The sequence below is a fragment of the Leuciscus leuciscus genome, assembly GCF_965113295.1.
Source record: "Leuciscus leuciscus genome assembly, chromosome: 18".
Taxonomy (NCBI): Eukaryota; Metazoa; Chordata; class Actinopteri; order Cypriniformes; family Leuciscidae; genus Leuciscus; species Leuciscus leuciscus.
In genome coordinates, this window is record NC_138742.1 from 27,821,906 (window position 1) to 27,842,875 (window position 20,970).

Here is a 20,970-nt window from a genome sequence, read left to right on the forward strand (position 1 = left end):
TAATTTTGATGAGGCTTGTCTGAAATCACACCAGGCGGTACAGTACAGGTCAATAATATCAGTCGGCCTGAAATGCCAAAGGACTGTGTTTAACAAAGGTCTCTGGCTAAACTGCCCACATGGGATTAAAGCTGTTTGAAAAAGGCATTCCAAGCAGTCCACTATGCATTGTTTCCTACTGCAAACAAAACATAAGCACAATACGTTTTATTGCTATAGTTAATTGATAAAAAAAGAAATTATACTTGAACCATAACCATTTTAATACAAATTAAATTGACTGACCTCTAAACTACGGTAAATAGCTGTTCCATATGCGTTAAAAGTCAATAGCTAAGAACTTTAATAATCTCTCCAAAATACCTTCATGCCACTGACACATAAACAGGGTGGAAAAAATAAAGGAAACACCTAATAATACATTAATATCAGGGATCTATGCAGGAAAAGAGCCACAGCTTTAGTCCTTCTTGGAATGCTGTCATACAAGCCCTCAACCGTGTGTTGTGGGATACTGCACCATTTAAGAAGAGAATCTTCCCCTTCTTCCAGGTGTGAAGTAGGGGGAAACGTTTAGCAGAACAACTCGTACAGAAGATGTTTACAATTACATTTACATCTGGTAATCAGCGAGGCATTCGGTATTTGACCTCCTCCTGCTGTTCAGGAAGTCATTCTCAGCTGTATCTCTGCAGGTATTATCACTCCTGGATATGGCAACAGTGTTTGCTTCTTAGGGGGGCCCTAGTCCACTGTTATATAACTATGTATTACAGAAATCAAATGCAGCTGCCTATATATTTATGGACTATGTACAATATTTAACAGTTAGATATATTTTTAAATACTGCGATTTATTGGTGTCCCTTGGCTTTCTTCAAATGTAAACCCATTAGAACATAGACTTAACCTAATGTGACTAACCTTTGTAGTGGTGTAATCAAGGATGTTCACACTTGGTAGGTTTGGTTCATTTGAAAGAACTCTGGTGCGATTGCTCTGTTAGTGTGGTTCATTTTATTAAGTGTGAACGCTGCCATTTGTACCCTGGTGCGCACCAAACAAGCGGACCGAGACGCTGAAAAGATAGGTCTCGATCCGCATCCAAACGAACTCTGGTGCGGTTTGACTGAGTGAGTTTTTACACTGGGCACGTTTGCTGTGGCCTGAGTCCGAGTGCGATTGTTCCTTCACAACGCTGGTCTGGTTTCACACTCAACTTGATTCTTTCGAACCCTGGTGTGTTCATCTTACATCATCACAAACACGAACATTCTCATCCCTTACATGTGTTTTACTGAACTATACATCGTAATCGGCTAAAATGCATGCACAGTTTACTTTACCTCCTGAACAAGTGCGCACCCGAATCCAAATTGCTTTTACATTAACGCGAATCACGGAGTGCAACCGAACTCAGACCAGCTCCTTCAGGTAGTCTCGGGTTCGGTTCCTCATTGTAACCCGGGTCCACATGACAGCTTTCACATTAGCAATGTTTCATGCGTTAGATGCAACCCTAAAAAAATACCAGTTTTTTCTCTTCATATTTGTTGCGATGTTCTCCAAAACAGTTTGGTACAGGCATCTGAAACAGTCTTCTTGCAACAGATCTTTGTTTGTGTGTGTAACAGGGATTCCTGCCGCTGTTGACGTCTTTACACAATTTATAAGCTTTTTGTGAGTTCTACACTGGTAAAAAAAAATATAAACATACAACGAGCAGATTTATCCCAGAACACAACTTTGTATTGGATGTTCGGGAAGTTCCGTCACGAAATATACAACATAAAATCTTTTCTTTAGGTTTGGTGTTAAAAATGACAGCGTGAATGCTAAGCGAACCGGGACTAAATGTATCATTTTCTTTTTTTGGTCCAGACCAAAAGAACCAAACTACCAGAGTCAACACGCACTAAATGGACTGAAGAAACGAAATGCTTTTAAATGGTGTTTACCTTACTTTGTCCACCCTTTTAGCTGAGGATACAAAATTCCAAAACCTTTTCATACCCATCAAAAAAAGCCAAAAATTGCTCATGTAATGGTCAGCCACACTTATCCTCTCAACACAGCTATTGCAATATACTTACACAATACAAGGGGCAAGATCTTCCACAGACTTCAGGACAAAAGCAATCAAAGTGAATGCGGGATAAGGTTGGAAGACATGTGAGGCAAGCTTTGGCACTAGGAGTAGATGTGTTTGTGCTTGTGTGAAGGCGTATACATTACTGTTCCTTGTGGATGTATCAAGTGTGTATGTGAATGTTGTCTGGTTAAGAATAGTCTGACAAGGGGTATGGTAAGAAAATGGTCATACACAATACAGAACAGGAACCAATCAGAAGTGATGGCTTAAATGAAAAAATGTGCAGGGGGTTACGGAAACATACACCTGAAGATATCAAAACACCAGTACTAAGCAGCCTTTTCATTCAACTCAAATACACCAGGAGGAAAGTGAGAAAGAAGACAGAGACTGTACTGAAGTAACACACTGAACTAGGCAGACGCAAGAGTGAGCTAAGGCTTGTTATGAAAGGCAGTGGAAGAGAGACTTGGAGGTCAGTCTGGGGTACAAAGAAGCCCCCCTGGTCGATCATGCTTACCTGTAGACTTGTTCCTCATGAGGCGGACTTCCCTGGGCTGGACCCCCTGCTCCTGCAGCCGAGCCCGAATCTAAAGAGCAAACACCAAACACTTAACTACACCAACACACCAAACCTCATAGCAGGACCTCAAATATGGTATTTGCCCAAAATGGGTATTCTAATAGCTGAATGACTAAATACTCCAGGTTAAATACAAGTAGTAAAGCTCTATCATTTGTAGTACACCGTGTATATAACACCAAAAAATGTTAACCTATCCCACAGTTTCTAAAAACTACGTACTATGCGCAATGGAAGTTTATAGTGCAAGCAAACAACAACTGCCACAGAGAAATCTATTATAAAGTAAGTGCATTTTCTTTTGTTTTCTGTTGTAATTATCTTGTGTTCTACACTGAACAAAATTATAAACACAACACTTTTGTTTTTGCCCCCATTTTTCATGAGCTGAACTCAAAGATCTAAGACTTTTTCTATGTACACAAAAGGCCTATTTCTCTCAAATATTGTTCACAAATCTGTCTAAATCTGTGTTAGTGAGCACTTCTCCTTTGCCGAGATAATAGGCTTGTTTGAGATGCGCCTTGCCTCGCCTGAAATGTATGCGAGAGTAGGCGGCTGCAGTGAGGGGAGGAGTGAAAAAAGCGCAGGCAAGCCGGACAGATCTCTCTTCTCGTAGTGGATCTGACCATTGCGAGATCAAAGATAGATATCGCGGGATTCACGCTCGTGCAGTGTTGCTAATAAACTGGATGTAATTCAAGTTCTGTTGCTTTTATATGAAAATAAATAAAATGAACAAGACACCCAAAGTACTTGTTATTTAATTCCATTCCAAATACATGTTTATCATTATTTTTTTTCTTTAATACAGACATATGTGTTTTTATTTATTTTCTTTTTTTATAAAAATTAAATTGCATAACCCAAAGAGATCGCACTGTCAGATAGTTTGGGAATATTCACACATAACATATACACATAAAACCTGATATTAGAGTTTTAAAATCAAACCTTTTAAAAGAGAACAATACATCACAGTTGTTTAAACCAATGAGCATTAAGCTGTGTCGTCAGCAAGTCGTTTCCCATCGTGCTTTTGATCAGCGCAGTCGGTGGAGAGCAACTGCGCTCGACTGCAAAATCCGACACGTGCGCCTTGCGCTCGCGAGAGATTTTTGACATACGTCAGCATGACATCAGAGCCAGGCGGTCCGCACTCGGACACATTTCTAACCGGCATGCATCTCGCGCTGATCACCGGTGATCGGTTCTGCGCAGATTTTGCTCATCTCAAACAAGCCTAATCTATCCACCTCACAGGTGTGGCATATCAAGATGTTGATTAGATAGCATGATTATTGCTGGTGGGGTTACACGTGGTCTGCGGTTGTGAGGCCGGTTGGATGTACTGCCAAATTCTCTGAAACACCTTTTGAGACGGCTTATGCTAGAGAAATGGGCAACAGCTCTGGTGGACATTCCTGCAGTCAGCATGGCAATTGCACGCTCCCTCAAAACTTGCGACATCTGTGGCATTGTGATAAAACTGCACATTTTAGAGTGGCCTTTTATTGTGGCCAGCCTAAGGCACACCTGTGCAATAATCATGCTGTCTAATCAGCATCTTGATATGCCACACCTGTGAGGTGGATGAATTATCTCGGCAAAGGATAAGTGCTCACTAACACAAATTTAGACAGATTTGTGAACAATATTTGAGAGAAATAGGCCTTTTGTGTACATAGAAAAAGTCTTAGATCTTTCAGCTCATGAAAAATGGGGGCAAAAATGGGGGCGTTTATATTTTTGTCCAGTATATGTTTCTGTGTATCTTGTGTATCTCTGTTCTAACCAGACGTGCTGCAATAAGATTCCAGTGACAAGCAATTGTCTATTGGACGCAACAAAATCTATTTAAAAACAGCCAATCAGAGGAGCGTGTGGGCGGAGTCTCTCCGCAAGCGCACTGCACTCGCAACTAAATGGACAATCAAATTAATATTACACTATTTTAACACTATTAAAAATACATACTGAGTGACTGAAACAATCTTCGTCATAGAAAAAACTTGTTTGTTCACATTGAGTTCACAGTATGAATACTCTTGTTTCCATTTGAAGATCTAAGGTGAATTATCCATTGTCGCTTTAAGTATGGCTATTAAGGTCGCACAAATATTCAAACTCACAACAAATTTATTTAACAATAAATAAAGCACATAATCAGTACCTGAGATTATCATTGTCACGTGTGTGGTGTTGTTGTTCTAACCGTTTCTAAAATACAATCAGTGTGTATAATCGTCGTGGCTGGTTGAAAAAAAAAGTCTGATTAACATGGACAAGATAACTTTTTATCGCGCATCGCAACCCGTCTGGTTAGGACACAAGTGTATGCAACAGATGTTTGGTTATTATATTATATATAATTATGTAGTAAAAAAATTAATAATTTGACAAACCTCGTTAGCGGTTGCATTGGGTGGAAGCATTCTCAGCATGACAACGTTACTGGGTTTCTGGACCGGCTCTGTATCAGACCTGTAGTCCTGGTCACGGGGTTCTGGCTCCTCCTGGCTCATTTCCAGAGCATGCTGGTAGTTTCCATCTCTCATTTTGCCCCTAGCTGATTGGACTTGGTCAGGAACACCCTAAATCAGGAAGATAGTCCTCCCCCTATATATTACTCTTCTCAAACAAATTATCACTAAGAGAAATGTTTAGATATAAAAATGTTTAGAGCATAAACAATATAAGGCAAGTAAAGCAAATTAAGATTTAAGAATCTTAAGCAACTTAATCCATTTCAATAGTCAATACCTTTGTCTGTAATCATGATTCATACAAAACTAAAACCGTTTCGGAGAGACAACTGTACTCACTTGTTTGTGGCCAAGATGTGTGGTATATTTGTCTTCCTCAGCACCGCATTCGCCCTGAGAGTTGTGCCGTCCTCTAACTCTGCCCCAAGTGTTGTCCTCATTTTCTTCACCTTCATCTGGCGTTTGGTCCTCCTGGTACACTTTCTGTCCTGATTTAAATGTCTGCATATCTCTCCTATGTGCATCAATCTCTGGTTCAAATTCATAATTCTTTTCATCTTGCTGGAATCTTGAGAGGATGTTCTGATTTGGGGGACTTTGGAGCAGACTTTTTCCAAGTTTGTTGTCTTTGGATCCACGGTTCCCCTTTTGGCTGAATCCGGGTCGATTATTCGAGAAATTGCCCGAGACGAAGTCTCTCACACCTTCAAAACTATTGTCACGCTCGTGCTGTCTTGCATTTGTTAATCTGCTATTCAGTCCTAAGCCATTTTCTTGTCCATAGCCACGATAGTCCATGTCCCTATAGTCGTGTTCATCAGACTCTTTCCCATAGCGGCCCATGCGGTCACCACGACCACCCCTAGGGCATCGAAAAAGAGCAAGATTTAGGCACTAAAAGCGATTTCTGAAAAACGCTGTAAAAAATAAAGTCGTTGCCTGTATTGCAGTATTGCATAGTGTAGGGGTATCCAATCCTGCTCCTGGAGGGCCACAGTCCTGCAGAGTTCATCTCAAACCCCAATTAAACACACCTGAACCAGTTAATCAATGTCTTACTAAGCATACTAGAAACTTCCAGGCTGGTGTGTTGATGTATGTTGGAGCTAAACTCTGTAGGACAGTGGCCCTCCAGGACCAAGTTTGGACACCCCTAGTGTGTTTGTTATTTTTGGTGGTGGAGTAATGAAGGCCCAGGTGTGTTTCTTTGGGTAGGGGTGTGTTTGTTTGGGTGTTGATTTCAAATATCAACAGTGTTTCTCAGAAATAACTTACTGCACCTTTAAAGGGTTAGTTCACCCAAGAATGAAAATATTGTCATTAATTACTCACCCTCATGCCGTTCCAAACCCATAAAACTTTCGTTCATCTTCGGAACACAAATTAAGATCTTTTTGATGAAATCTTAGAGCTTTCTGTCCATTCATGGACAGCTACACAACGACCACTTTGATGATTCATAAAGTTCAACTAAACCATATTTGATTTAAACGGTTTAGTCCAAATTTTCTGAAGAGACTCGATCACTTGATATGATGAACAGATTGAATATACGGTAGGCTTTTATTCACATAGAAACATTGATCAGTGAACATAAACAGAAACTTAACCGAACCTGCTTGACGCATGAGAACAAACGACGGGGCAGTCATGGCCTAGTGGTTAGGGAGTTGAACTGGTAACCCAAAGGTTGCTGGTTCGATTCCAGAGCCGGTGGGAAATGACTGAGGTGCCCTTGAGCAAGGCACCTAACCACTAATCGCTCCCCGGGCGCCACACAAAGGCTGCCCGCTGCTCTGGGTGTGTGTATCCACGTTTGCAGTGTGTGTGTGTTAACTACTCACTACTCTGCTCCTAATGTGTGTGCATTAACTTGGATGGGTTAAATGCAGAGGTCAAATTCCAAGTATGGGTTACCATACTTGGCCGTCACGTGTCACTTCACTTCACTTCACTTCAAACCTCTTGGGTAACATGAGGATGAACCTCATTGGTTCTTGCTGAAGCTCAAACGTGCTGCGTAACACGAGAATGAACCTCATTGGTTCTTGCACATCAAGTGAACATGCTTGAGCTTCCAAGTACCACAAATGATGTGAGTTGATGAATGTTTATATGTAAATAAAAGCATAAATTAAATCTGTTCATCATATAAAGTGATCGTGTCTCTTCAGAAAATTCTGGACTAAACCAGTTTTACGATCTCTTCATGAACATTTTGAAGTGTCAAACAATGTGTCAGTTTTGTAGCCGTCTATGAAAGGACAAAAAGCTCTCAGATTTCATAAAAAAGATCTTCATTTGTGTTCTAAAGATGAACAAAAGTCTTACGGGTTTGGAATAACATGAGGGTGCTAATTTATGAAAGAATTTTCATTTTTGGGGGAACTATCCCTTTAAATCTACATGCTCTTCTACTCCAACTCAAGAACCACCAATCATGTACTGCCAAGCATGTGGTAGTTGACATACATTTTAAAGCAGTGACAGCGTGAAGTGTTACATTTTATCTGAAAACTACAACATCCGTCTAATTCTTGAATAGTTAGGCTATTATCGATGAAGCTTCATGACCTCTTAATTGAAAGACAACATGAAATATTTGTACCTCCCTATATTTGTAAATCATTCTATTACGCAACAGTACTATATGAAAAAACTGCAAAAAGGTGATGTTAAGGGTGAGAAAAATGGTGACCAGCTGCAGTACCTTAAATATACTTCCCTGCATGCATTTACATACCTAAATTCTTTTGTAAACAAAAAAAGCAGTTCATGCATAGGCTATTTAACAATAAACTGAACAAGTCTGACAGCATGAGGTTATGTAATAAGGTCAGAACATTTATGCATGAATCCATCCAGACCAGTGGTTAAATGCAAATTCATATTAAAAACAGAAGAGAACACTTGACCTACCTCCTCTCATAATCCATGCTTCAGTGAAAGTCGACAGAAACGCCCACTTTTTCCTCTGCCTGCTTCATTTACAACTGTTGGCAACATATGTAATGATCAACCCTCACATTTATTAAAATAATGCATAAAAACATGGATATCATGTTGACTTTTACTGTTTTTTAAGCTGCCAAGCACACGAGAAGGACGGATACAGTAGTGTGTGTGTGTGTGTGTGTGTGTGTGTGTGTGTGTGTGTGTGTGTGTGTGTGTGTGTGTGTGTGTGTGTGTGTGTGTGTGTGTGGATTGGCCGAAGCCAAAAACTCGTTCGCATGTCGTTTCTTGTACCCTTTACGGTTTACGCCATTTGGAAAAACTACAAAAGCGCAGAAATGCCGTTGTCAGAAATGATATCCAATACTTTCTGCAGGGCTGTTCAGTCATGCAAATGCTAAACTGAGCCTTACACTAATCTATAGAAGAAGAAAAAAATGATATATAATAAATACATAAACAACCGTCAATGAAATCTCTACCTCTGCGTAACCAAATAAAGCGTGCAAATATGCTTAATAGACCTAACGTTACGTGTGACAGATTCAGTCCAGAGGGCACGGACACTAACCAAACCCAGCACACCGACACACGAACTTTTAAACTACAGTATTTTGATTGCATAATAATAACCACATGAAGTCATTTACCTCTGTTACAGCAGCAGCGTCACGAGCACCGAAACTGATACAGTGCAAATGCGTGACGCCTCACTCACAGTAAAGCTCGGTGTAAGATGGCCTCAGTCCGGTAGGCGGGGACAGAACTCTCACGCTGATTGGCTTAAAGCACACTGGCATACAAACGCACAATATGTGTTAGATAAGGTGACCATTACTAACACTAAACATGGAAACATATGTTGTTCGTTGCACATTCAAATACTATAAGGGGCCACACCTGATGCTGAAAAAGCTGCACGTTGGGATCACATGGGCATCGTACTCAGATCCAGGCCGTGTCTGAAATGGCACACTCGTGTCCTTGCGGTCTTGAATTAGCTTCGCAGTGTGTGTGAGGTATCGTGTCCCATTTATTGTTTCAGGTTGAAGAAAACTGCTGCTCACTAACGCCCCCATGCGCCCTTTTGCAATGTCGCATACTCACTCATAATCACTATAGTAAAACAGTGTGTACACTGTGTAGTAGTGAGTAAGTAGAACTCATGGTGTAAAGTATTTGAGTAAATGTAATCACTTAAGTATCTTTTTGGCAACTTTAAAATGAAATTGCGACTTTTTTTCTGAAGTGCGAGTTAGTTCAAATTCTAACTTTATAACTCGCTATTGGGAATTAATATCACGCAATTCTGAGGAAAAAAGTCAGAAGTGCAATTTGCAAACGCAAAGGAACGAGGAAAAAAGGGTCAGAATTGTGAGATAAAAAGTCGCAATTACCTTTTTTTATGTTCTAGTCTGTGGAGGCGGAGACAAGCTTCCATATTACTCTGATACATTATGAGGAGAAATGCAGTTACATTTTGCAAGGCATTTTCTGTAGCAGTTTATTCCTGCTACAAATGTATTTATAAGATGAGGAAACGACTGCAGCTGAAACCAGCATGTCAGTGCAAGTAGGCTTTGACTGTTTAACTATACTTACCATTAATCAATATCTGTTATATCTGGAAGAGGCCTTTTAGAAGGATATTGGTTTACGTATGTCCTTTTTGAGCACTTGAGCTTAACTGAGACTTGAGGGCCTGTGGATGTTTAAGAGGCTGCTGTGTCAATTGCAATATTGAGGTGTTCGGTTTTATTTCGAATAAAAAAAATGAAATATGTGATCGCTCTCCTCACAAACCAACTGTTTATCGTTTTCACTGGCATGTCTCTTAGGTGTCGAGGACAAGCGCGTCTCTTGAGCCTACATTCAGTCCTAGTAAAACACTAAAGCACTGTTAAAATCAGGCGCTCGGAGACTTTTACTCAAGTCGTAGTGAAACTGGTGATTTGATGTTGAGTCATTTTCAGTGTGAGGTATTTTCAGGTACTCTTTACACCTCGGATAGCACTCCTTTGCTGCAACTACTTCTTATAAAACCACTCTTATGCAAGTTGTTGCATTCAAATCAATGGGAAGACAATGAATTTGTTCCACTGAAACATTTCAAATCTGATTTTCTTAAAATTTTATTTCTAAATGCAAATGATTAAAAAAAAAACTGTAAGCTTTAAATAAATCAGTATCACTAAATGGTTTAGATCCCTAATGTACAGCCCAGAATCCTTTGAGACATCAGCTATAAAAAGGAAAAAGCCTGAAGTGGGAGGTTAAACACAATTCAGCCCACTTCAACGTTCAGTGTGTGCTTTAGTTGAGCACAGAATATTCAAACAGAATAAAGCCGGGCAGATACACGCATATACAATGAAGACATGGCAACCTGGAGACGGACGTGCACTCATTTGACACAAACATTCATATTCTTACATATACAAACATACATACAATCTGTCCAATGTACAAAACAGTCGCTGAAGACAGGACGCTTATTAGACAACCATTTTGTTTGGGGCTAAGAAGTGTGGAGGGGGAAGAATAACATCAAATATCATAGTTATAGAGTCCTTTTAGAAATCCGATCTCAATTTTTTTTGCTTGATGTGACCAGAAAACTCTTAACCCCAAACTTAGCGATGACAGGAAATGACATCATCTTGTTCCCGAAGTCTTTCCATTGGTCTCTCGTGGTTTGTCTGACATGATGTCCCAGTATCAGTCTGATACGGCCGATGACTGTACTAGGACATGAATGCTAGGCTCCCTGCTCTGAAGTCTCCTGGGCTGTTGACTGACATCCACTCTTCTACAGGTTTCTATAACAGCAGACAGCCATTTTTTTTGCCCCGTTTCCTGGCTTGCAGCGCAGCCCTGGTGGCCATTTCAAAGACCTCTCTCACGCCATCTTTTGTCTTGGCTGAGCACTCTAAATAACCAAAGGCGTTGATGCGGTTGGACATGTCGCGCCCCTCCTCTGCCTTCACGGGCTCCTAAATGAAGATATAATTCAAAAGATATTACAAGCATGTCCAGGCGACCAGCCAATATCAACACGTTTATATTGAAGGAATGCATTATATATAAAATAAGAACATTTTTGTCATCATATATGCCCATTCACAATCATGTCGATTCATTCCAGTAATCTTCCATTAAAGACAAATCAGACGTTAGGCAGAATATTCAAGCTTACAATGAAAATGGATGTGATTTACACTGTGGCTCATAAAAGCTCATAAAAGAGTTTAAAAAAAGTGTTTTATAATCTAGAAACTGGCCGTACTTTAAACACACTGGAGTTTAGCGGTGTGTATTAGCATTCAATGTTGTTGTATGGAAAGAAAAGTAGCTTGGACATTCTGAGATCGTCTTATGTTTTTGAGCAGAAGAAAGTTAGTCGTCCTACAGGTTTGTAAAGACATGATGGTGAATATCTGACAAAACTATTGCTTTTAAGAATGAGTAAAAAAAAAAGGCCCTGCCTGTTTCATTTTGGCAAGTTCCCTTCGTGTGTGATCATCATTTCGGAGATCCTTTTTGTTGCCAACAAGGATGATGGGAACATTTGGACAGAAATGCTTCACCTCTGGTGTCCACTTTTCTGGAATATTCTCTGTGATGAATTTAAGGAGAGAGAGTGATCATTTCAAATGAACTTTAACCTTATTTTAAAACCATGACAAGCATTTAATGGCTTAACAGAGTAAAACATTTCACCTGGTTTCACAGACCAGGTTTAGGCCTTAGTTCAATTAGGACATTTAAGTAGCTTTTATAAACATTACCTGTGTGCATCTTGTGACAAAACAATGGCACTGACATATTTTAAGATATGCTAATGAACTTTACTTTCAGTTAAAACAGCTCAAAACATGCATTTCAGTCTGGGACTAGACTTCAGCCTTGTCTGTGAAACCAGGGGTAGATCTTGTTTAAACAGAACTATCACACTTAAGTTTACATCCTTAACTTGGTTGACATTTTCACCGCAAATGAAACACCTCTATCTTTTCCTGTTACGTCAGCAATGTACTCAAGTGCAACACTGTTTACTTTTTGATGCAAAGACCAGAGGAAAACCTGACCATTCTTGAAAATGCAGTTCTTTCACATGGCTGATTTCTGATAGTCAGCATTTTGCTGTATATATAAACACACTCAATATGTTAATCACATGCCAAGCAAAGTTCTAAACATTTAAGTCACCATTAAATCAAAATGATTTATCCGTGCGCATTATTGTTTTAAGTTCATGTGCCTTATAACCTCCCTCTTTGAACAACATCTCTTCTGTTTACTGGTGATGTGGGCGGGGCAATAACCTGTCACTCACAGGAGATCCACCAATAGCAAACCACAAACCATCCAATCAATTACCGATGGACAAATTCAAGCCCCGCCCTACATGTTTACTTGAAGAAGACACGTCACTCGACCAGGGGTGTGAAGTAACGAATTACAAATACTCACGTTTCTGTAATTAAGTAGGTTTTTTTTCTCCAGAAACTGTACTTTTTTGAGTAGTTAAAAAATTGTGTAATTGTACTTTTACTTGAGCACATTTTAAGTAATGTATCGGTACTTTTACTCCACCATTTTCCTTCCGTTTGTGGTCGTTACTCGTTACATGCTTGTTTTAATTTTATTTTTATCCATCAACGTGATTGGATCGGTCTTGGACTATCATCAAATCAAATTAAGCATCGAAAACTTTAACCGCCTATTCCTGCTGTTACTCGTGACTGCTGTGGAAGTGCATTCTTCAAGCATCAATTCAATCCAGATATCAGCGTCTTCCTCTAATATGCTAAGGTACATTTCACATTTCTGCTTAATATGATATTTATATAGGCTGGCCTGTCTACAGGGCCTAACATTTTGGTGTGAGGTTGGAGGTATTGCGTGACGAGTTCATAATGCGGTGTATTCCCGCTCCCATTTACTTCACAATCACATTATAGAGAGACGCGCGTCACGATCTGTGCACTGCTGCGTCTCGCGCTCGCCCTGCCGCCAGATTCAGTATCAGTGCACCTTATGAACCATGGCGTTAACTTGAACTGCATTTCTGTCAGTGCGTGACTACAGCTCGTTAATAAACAACGTTTTTTTGATTGATCCATTTCATACAATCCGCCTTCATTTGGCAAGTGCACTTGCGCAAAAACATTTTTCATTTTGTGTGTGGATGCAGCTGATAAAACAGCTTCGCCGAGACTACAAAGAGACGTGTGTGTGTGTGTGTGTGTGTGTGTTTGTTTCTTTTGTAAAAGTTTCCCGGATATAACTTCCCTATTTAATGCACAATTTTCCTTACAAATTATATTATCAGCATTACAATGTGAGTTAATGTACTGTGTAAAATGTAAGGGATGATGCCACCCTTCTAGAACAATGTGCATTTACGTTTAAATTGTAACATATTTAATAGCTTGGAATTACAGTGTAATTAGTGTTAGCTCACTATCTTAGCCTTTTTCAGTGCATTAGGTGAGGTAATCTGACAATATTAGTGATTCTCATTTATCAAAACACTAAAACTGGTACCGTTTTGGAGAGAAAATGGGTATTTTTTAATCTCTCTATTTAACCCATCTCATGGTGTGTGATGCTGAACTATCATATGAGTTTCTAAAGGTTTTTGAATTCTTTGCACAGTTATGAACATTGATATTTTATGTGCACCAATAGCTGGACAACATGGATGATAGCTATTCTTCAATCTTTCTGACAAAGAACAAAATATAATGTGAATTACAGTATGTGCAATTTTTTTAAATGTATAAACTGTAGTGCACAGTGTTTATTATAAGGGGGTAGAATCCGCAGCTCAGTACTCAGTACTCACTACTCATGAGTACTTTTAAATAAGCTACTTTTTTACTCTTACTCAAGTAGTTTTTTGGACAGGCACTTTTTACTCTACTCACACTAGATTTTTTGGAATGTAATGGTACTTTTACTTGAGTATGTTTTTTCAGTACTCTTTCCACCACTGCACTCGACACAATAGGGAAGAGAATACTATCATAAATTCCGTTTCATGACGACTTTATAAGAGAAACTGCAATCTTAAATTCATGCTAAATGTTTATTTTTAATCTTTTAATTCAATTAAAATCTTTTAATCTTGTGCAAAATGAAGAACCCATGTCCATCGCATATACATGTTTTTTTTTTTCTTCTTCACACATTTAGATATTTAAATTGAATAAAACAGCAATAATAAAAAGAATTAGCTAGGTTAGCAGATTACCTTAAAAGTGCATAGATAACACTTTCTCAGACAAGCGGATGCGATGAGACATGTTTTCCTGTTTGTTCATGTGACGTTCGACATTAAGTCTATTGCTGCATCTTTAACTTTGTCACTTTGAAGTAAAAAACTGTTTAAACAACAAGTGAAGATTTCATGAACCAATTCATTAGAATTTTTTATTTATTATTAGCTGACTGGTTTTACCACTATTATTGACACATTTAAGGTTACGGTGAAACAGAAGTAGCGACAGATCTTTCTTCTGTATGGTGACGTATATCTGTGTAAAATGGATTAGCAAAAAAATTAAAAAATTTAGGGCAAGACTTGATTTTGTCCATGGGGTTCAATCTACTCTGCTCTGATCGGTCAGATGACCCAGTCTGTTGTAATTGGTCTACTCTGCTCTGATTGGTCAGATGACCCAGTCGGTTGTGATCGGTCTACTCTGCGCTGATTGGTCAGATGACCCAGTCTGTTGTGATCGGTCTACTCTGCTCTGATTGGTCAGATGACCCAGTCTGTTGTGATCGGTCTACTCTGCTCTGATTGGTCAGATGACCCAGTCTGTTGTGATTGGTCTACTCTACTCTGATTGGTCAGATGACCCAGTCTGTTGTGATTGGTCTACTCTACTCTGATTGGTCAGATGACCCAGTCTGTTGTGATCGGTCTACTCTGCTCTGATTGGTCAGATGACCCAGTCTGTTGTGATTGGTCTACTCTGCTCTGATCGGTCAGATGACCCAGTCTGTTGTGATTGGTCTACTCTGCTCTGATTGGTCAGATGACCCAGTCTGTTGTGATCGGTCTACTCTGCTCTGATTGGTCAGATGACCCAGTCTGTTGTGATCGGTCTACTCTGCTCTGATTGGTCAGATGACCCAGTCTGTTGTGATCGGTCTACTCTGCTCTGATTGGTCAGATGACCCAGTCTGTTGTGATCGGTCTACTCTGCTCTGATTGGTCAGATGACCCAGTCTGTTGTGATTGGTCTACTACTCTGATTGGTCAGATGACCCAGTCTGTTGTGATCGGTCTACTCTGCTCTGATTGGTCAGATGACCCAGTCTGTTGTGATTGGTCTGCTCTGATTGGTCAGATGACCCATTCTGGGCTGCGTTCAGCCCCAACAAAACGTTGCACAACGTTTTTTTTAAACAGAAACGGTGATGCGTTGAACACACTGTTCTGATGACGCAAGAGCTGCAACTATGGCAGCTAAGAAGGCCATTCTTTGTGTTCTTTGTGAAGAATTTTCGGAGCCTGATGAAGTCGTTATAAATATGTGTTTAATACTACAAAATATGCCCGATGTTACAGTTACTGCACTTGCCGCCCAGAACAAAAGAGAACATCCCAATCGAGTGAAGGGATTGCTGAAACTGAAGCACACATCTTACCGAATCAGACTAAAACACATCTATTTAGCCTCACATACTGACTTTATTTGTAGTTCATACTGTTTTAATACCCTGTATTTTCTTTCTCATTTTTAGGAAAAGCACTTAATTACCATTGTTTATTTCTATACCAAATGTCATACACTTGCAATGAAGCTAAAAATATAAACAACTACATCATTATGTTGATATCCTATATTTTTACAATAAAACTTACGACAAACATGTCTTCTAATATCCTCAGTTGTTGCGTATACCGAGCTGCATCGAACACATTTGTAAATTACTTTCCTTGAACCCATTGTGTGAGTTCACTTTAATACCGCGTGCTTTATATACATGTTGCTGCTGATTGGACTGCAGTTCTGACACACCCACCAAACAAGAGAAAACGTATCTCAAACCCCGTTGTACACCGGTGCACGCCGTTTCCAGGAAACATGACGTTCAACCCGGAAACCGTAGCAAAACGTTGCGCACCGTTTTGAACTTGAACATGCCCCTGTTGTGATCGGTCTACTCTGCTCTGATTGGTCAGATGACCCAGTCTGTTGTGATTGGTCTACTCTGCTCTGATTGATTGACTGCTCCGTCTGTTGTGATTGGTCTAATTTAAGCTCCAGATCTTCCTCAGCACTTGATAACAGTGATACGAACAGTAATAATGGCATTGTTTGCAGGCAGTCAATGAAGACCGTAGACTGGTATTGTAGAAATGTATTACTAACCTATGTAGGTTCAAGCAGGAAGCTAGACTGGATTTTAGAATCGGTTCTTTCTTTTGGGAGACAATAACTCTATTTATCCTGCACTTTGATCTTAGAAACTTTGCTGACCTTGCATTCCCAAACAGATATATTATACACTACATAAAAAAATCATATCTGAAAATCCATAATAGGGGCAACTTTAAGCACACTAAATGATTGGAGAACTCTGTTGTTTCACCGGAATATCGAGTTATAACATTTTGATTAAATTATAAGGTCACTTTTGTTTTTTACAAAAAATGAAACAAGTGGATGTGGATGAAAACAGATTGGGTGAATTTCTATTTCATGCCGAAATAACTTTTTTCATCATTTGGAATTGAAGTGCGATGAATGGGCTGGTAAAATCTAGGCTAGTTGTTTGTGAGGAAGTCTCACCCAAGGAATCAGGGCTGTCGATGGAAAAGCACATAAGAATGACATCTGTGTCAGGGTAGGAGAGGGGTCTTAACCGATCGTAGTCCTCCTGTCCAGCAGTGTCCCATAAGGCAAGCTCTACCTATAACAGGAAAGATATTGGTACATGAACAAAACTTCGCCACCAATAGCTGTGAATCTTATTCTGTATTTATCTATACAACTTTGCTACAAGTATGACTTACACCAATGTAACCACATCTATGCAATGGGGCAGGACCATATATTGAATATTCTTGCTGGTGATGTATTATAAATATCATCCAAGATTACAGTTTTAGTATCAAAAATGGCATTAGAGCTGGGAAGGCAGTAGAGTTAGAATTCATGTGAATCAGTACAAAATGTCTGTGAAATGCAACACAGGTGTTTCCTTAAACACTGATTCAAAGATGTGTTCGTCGTCACTCAGTCTAATTGCATTTTTTCACATATTAAAATATTTTACTAAAAATATAAGTAAATATTGGCATTTATTACCATGACTTGCTGTCATAGTGCATATAAATGAAAATAATTAACTATTATTCTTCCAATTGTTTAAAAACTGTGATTTATGCCTTTATTATTTAATATTAAATACTTGCATTAAAAATATATTTGGCTACAACGACTGTTTGGTTGAAATGATGGTGCAAAGGTAAAATTTTGGACTGCATACACCAATGTCACAAAATACACATGCAAATCAATTTTATGAATAAATGTGAAGCCCTTGGCAGCTTTCATACCTGTTTTCCATCAACCTCGATGTCTGCAACATAGTTCTCAAACACAGTGGGCACGTAGACTTCAGGAAACTGATCTTTACTGAAAACAATAAGCAAACAGGTCTTTCCACAGGCTCCATCGCCCACTATGACGAGTTTCTTACGAATGGCAGCCATCTGCCGAGGAGAGACAGAGACAAGGACAGACAAAATGTAAACTTCACTGATTCAAAGCATTGTGAGAGCAAATTAAAAAGCTGCTGTTTAAAGTGGAGAAGTAGTTTATATTTAAAGTGATAGATAGATAGATAGATAGATAGATAGATAGATAGATAGATAGATAGATAGATAGATAGAGCTCTGTGAATAATTTCTATAATCAACAGGAACCGGAAACACAGCTGCGGAAGTATCATTTGACCGGAAGTTGCACTATATCTGTGTCGCTATGTGGTAAAGAAAGAAAGAAAAAAATAAACTTTCCACAAATACTGACGAAACAACAAAGGACATAATCATAAAACATCAGATTAACGAGGATCTACGTATATTTCTGCGTGTGAAGATCGATATATTCACGATGGGAACGCGTCCTGTCGCGAGGCCTGTGTTTCCGCCGCACCCGCGCTATCAAAACATTCATTCACAAACATTTACATTCATAAAATAATACATCGTTAAAACGTCAACAAACACCTACATGTATATACTAACGTGGAAATGTATATTTTTTCCTATTAAAAATATAGTTTCGCACTATAAGTGATGAATCTAAAGTGGAATTGGTTGGTTAGCCACTAGCCGACATTCATCAGAAAGAGACTCTGTTTTAAATAGCAGCTAAACCTGAAGTAATCATTGGCATAATGGTACAAAACTTTCATAGTGTATAACATTATTTTATAAACACATATCTCACGATAATCTTTTAGAAAAACTGTAAGCGAAATGGCAAAGACTTTGCTGTAAGCAGATTAGACTGTGGTCAAATAGAAACAATATTTGCTCTAATCTACTGAAACACTGATTTCAACAATGTCTTAAGAGTTTGAACTCGGGATTAGACTACGTGGATTAAACTAATCGGTTCATATTTTCTCGTTAATTCATCTTATGTAGGCTAAAACAGGCTGAGTTTAAACGCATAGAAAGCAGATCGGCTTCATATTAAATCGAATCATAATCATCTGAACTATTTTAACTAGTTTGTTCAAACTAGCTGACATGATTCATCAGCATAAATGATGCAACTCGCGTAAAAAAACATATATATTTACAGTCACGGCGAGTTTCAGGCCGTTGAAATCCTACAGTGAAAAATCCACGATCTCACCATTTCCTCACCGAACGCCTTTTATTTTCGTCAACTTCATGTATTTACACAAAACATTTAAAATAGTTACCGTTTTCTTTTTGTTGTGGTGCGGGGAAGTGTCGGCTTTCCTGTCTTTTCCTGGCTGATTTTAAAGTCCGCCCATCTTCAGTCCTGCCACGAAACAACACCCGCCCATACAATCACACAGCTTCATCAAGAAGAACTGTGACGAGATAACACAGCTCTCTTCCACTACACACACTTGCGTTTATGTCCCAGGCCCTGGTTTTTATTTAACCATTTCTTTTTTGTTGAAAAGGAGGTCCATTATTTCCATCACAAACAACTAATCGTACCCCTAATAAAGGGTTTTTCACTTAGCAAGAGAAAACAGGTTTATTTCCACCTCAGAATAAAGTGATTAGAGTTTTATTTTATGTTATTGCAAATTAAAAGATACATACATTAACAGTGAGAAGAGAATTTTTTTGTAAAAAAAAATGGGGGTATACAGACATTAAAAGAGATTAAAATAGGCTACACAAATCAATACAATATTACAGTTTGTCAATATAACAAATTAAAGGTTCTTTACAACAGACTCAAGGATATTATTTGTTTTAGAAACCTTTGAGTTTAAAGGTTTTGACATTTTCTTAAAGGAAGAAAAAAGGGACTTTATATCAGAGGAGAATATTCTAAAATCAGGATTACAATGAATGGTTCTGGCTTTGTGAAGATGTAACTTGCCCAGAAGACAGAGTAATAATACCATATAATTAAGATTAACATCGTTAGAATGAAAATCTGACAAAATTTTTTTATAGATTCTGACATTTGTACCAATTTGTTACAACAGCAAAAAACGAACAAGGTAACATCTGACCAGAAAGATTTAGAAAATGGGCACTGGTAAAATAAATGTAGGATAGATTCTCCTTCAATATTGCAAACGGAACATAAAGAAGATACATTCTCAGAAAACCTGCTCAAAAATAAATTACAAGGGTAATATTTATGAACACCAGTTCTTTAATTTTATTAGGGCTAAAAAGTTTGTGAGAAAATGCCCATAAGTTATTCAAATCAGAGTTTGGATAACAGATACTCCATTTAGATCGTGCTTTAGGAAAAGTGATTAGAGATGTACAAATGTTCATGACAGTTCTGAGGGGGGGGGGGGGGGGGGAATACAGGACATTTATAAAATCAAATTAGTTTTCTGAAAAATTAGCACTAAGATTTATTGAGAAACAAAAATTCTCCCCCATAAACGAATGGTTGAATGAAAAAAATAAATAAAAAATGCTTAACTTAAGTTTTCTAAAACTCCACAGGGCCAACATGCTCATAGTTGAAGAAGCAAATAACAAATGTTTAACTATTATTTAAAATATCTCACTAGTTTAACAATACATCTTACGATGATTTGATACTAATTTGCCTAGTCATGTCTGTCAGAGAGAATGTTTTTGACTGTGAATATTGCTTGATTGCCCTAATGGATTATGGTCTTCTGGTGATATGATGATTATGAATGTGTGCACTGGTCGTGTCAGTTTTTAGAAGACTAATAAGACATTCATTTTTCCTTCTTTGGGTGTGTAGGACCATCATGTGGAAATCAACGAAACATAAGCTCAAAGTCCAGCAGGGACAAAATAGGCCACTTGCTTGCTCTACATGCATGGCAAACTGAACAGCAACCACCAACCACCGATTATAAAATATTAATGTTTCTGTATGTGTACAATATGTGCAGCACACCGCAGATGTTGTATCTCCATGTATGACATTTTAATGGTAACATCTTTTTATTTTAGCACAATAAATACAAAATAATTCAGAATATTAGAAAACAATAACCACAAAACATGTACAATCTTCCACTTGTATAAAATGTCTTCATATAAACACTATAAACATATCAGTGTACGAACACCTTGATACAGTATCACCCGATCTGAGGGCTGTTTATGA

At 38.6% G+C, this 20,970-nt stretch overlaps 2 protein-coding genes and 1 long non-coding RNA gene across 6 annotated transcripts in view; 1 reads left to right on the forward strand and 2 right to left on the reverse strand.

Moving 5' to 3' along the window:
- The window catches only part of rbm10 (RNA binding motif protein 10), a 33,094-nt gene extending 24,188 nt beyond the window's left edge, over nucleotides 1-8,906 (reverse strand). For all 3 annotated transcript variants that reach the window (XM_082145062.1, XM_082145061.1, XM_082145060.1), the window contains exons 1-5: nucleotides 8,764-8,906; nucleotides 8,081-8,154; nucleotides 5,501-6,023; nucleotides 5,081-5,269; nucleotides 2,613-2,682 (exon numbers count right to left, since the gene is read on the reverse strand). In XM_082145062.1, coding sequence (XP_082001188.1) covers nucleotides 2,613-2,682; nucleotides 5,081-5,269; nucleotides 5,501-6,023; nucleotides 8,081-8,097 — 799 coding nt within the window. In that variant the 5' untranslated portion in view covers nucleotides 8,098-8,154; nucleotides 8,764-8,906. The remainder of the gene's footprint in view (nucleotides 1-2,612; nucleotides 2,683-5,080; nucleotides 5,270-5,500; nucleotides 6,024-8,080; nucleotides 8,155-8,763) is intronic.
- Nucleotides 8,907-10,227: 1,321 nt separating this feature from the next.
- rhoac (ras homolog gene family, member Ac) lies at nucleotides 10,228-19,207 on the reverse strand. Of its 2 annotated transcripts, none has more exons than XM_082145294.1 (5): nucleotides 19,079-19,207; nucleotides 17,697-17,852; nucleotides 16,927-17,047; nucleotides 11,599-11,729; nucleotides 10,228-11,106 (listed from the first exon to the last, which is right to left on the reverse strand). In XM_082145294.1, exons 2-5 carry the CDS (start codon nucleotides 17,850-17,852, stop codon nucleotides 10,933-10,935), a joined length of 582 nt encoding a protein of 193 aa, XP_082001420.1. In that variant the 5' UTR covers nucleotides 19,079-19,207; the 3' UTR covers nucleotides 10,228-10,932. The 2 variants fall into 2 exon arrangements, with proteins under 2 accessions (XP_082001420.1, XP_082001421.1); XM_082145295.1 differs by having other exon boundaries at nucleotides 18,953-19,081.
- LOC309480719 lies at nucleotides 11,736-16,803 on the forward strand. The gene is made up of 2 exons (XR_014199753.1): nucleotides 11,736-14,743; nucleotides 15,071-16,803. It is a non-coding gene; the product is annotated as an uncharacterized lncRNA (long non-coding RNA).
- Nucleotides 19,208-20,970: the final 1,763 nt, after the last annotated feature.

Bases quoted from the DNA above. Each gene is read 5' to 3' on its own strand.
- rhoac (XM_082145294.1), bottom strand. From the start codon at position 17,852: ATGGCTGCCATTCGTAAGAAACTCGTCATAGTGGGCGATGGAGCCTGT. The intron at 17,048-17,696 runs GTATGAAAGCTG...TTCCTGTTATAG, and splicing joins TCGAGGTTGATGGAAAACAG to GTAGAGCTTGCCTTATGGGA. The intron at 11,730-16,926 runs GTGAGACTTCCT...AATTCATCACAG, and splicing joins CGACAGCCCTGATTCCTTGG to AGAATATTCCAGAAAAGTGG.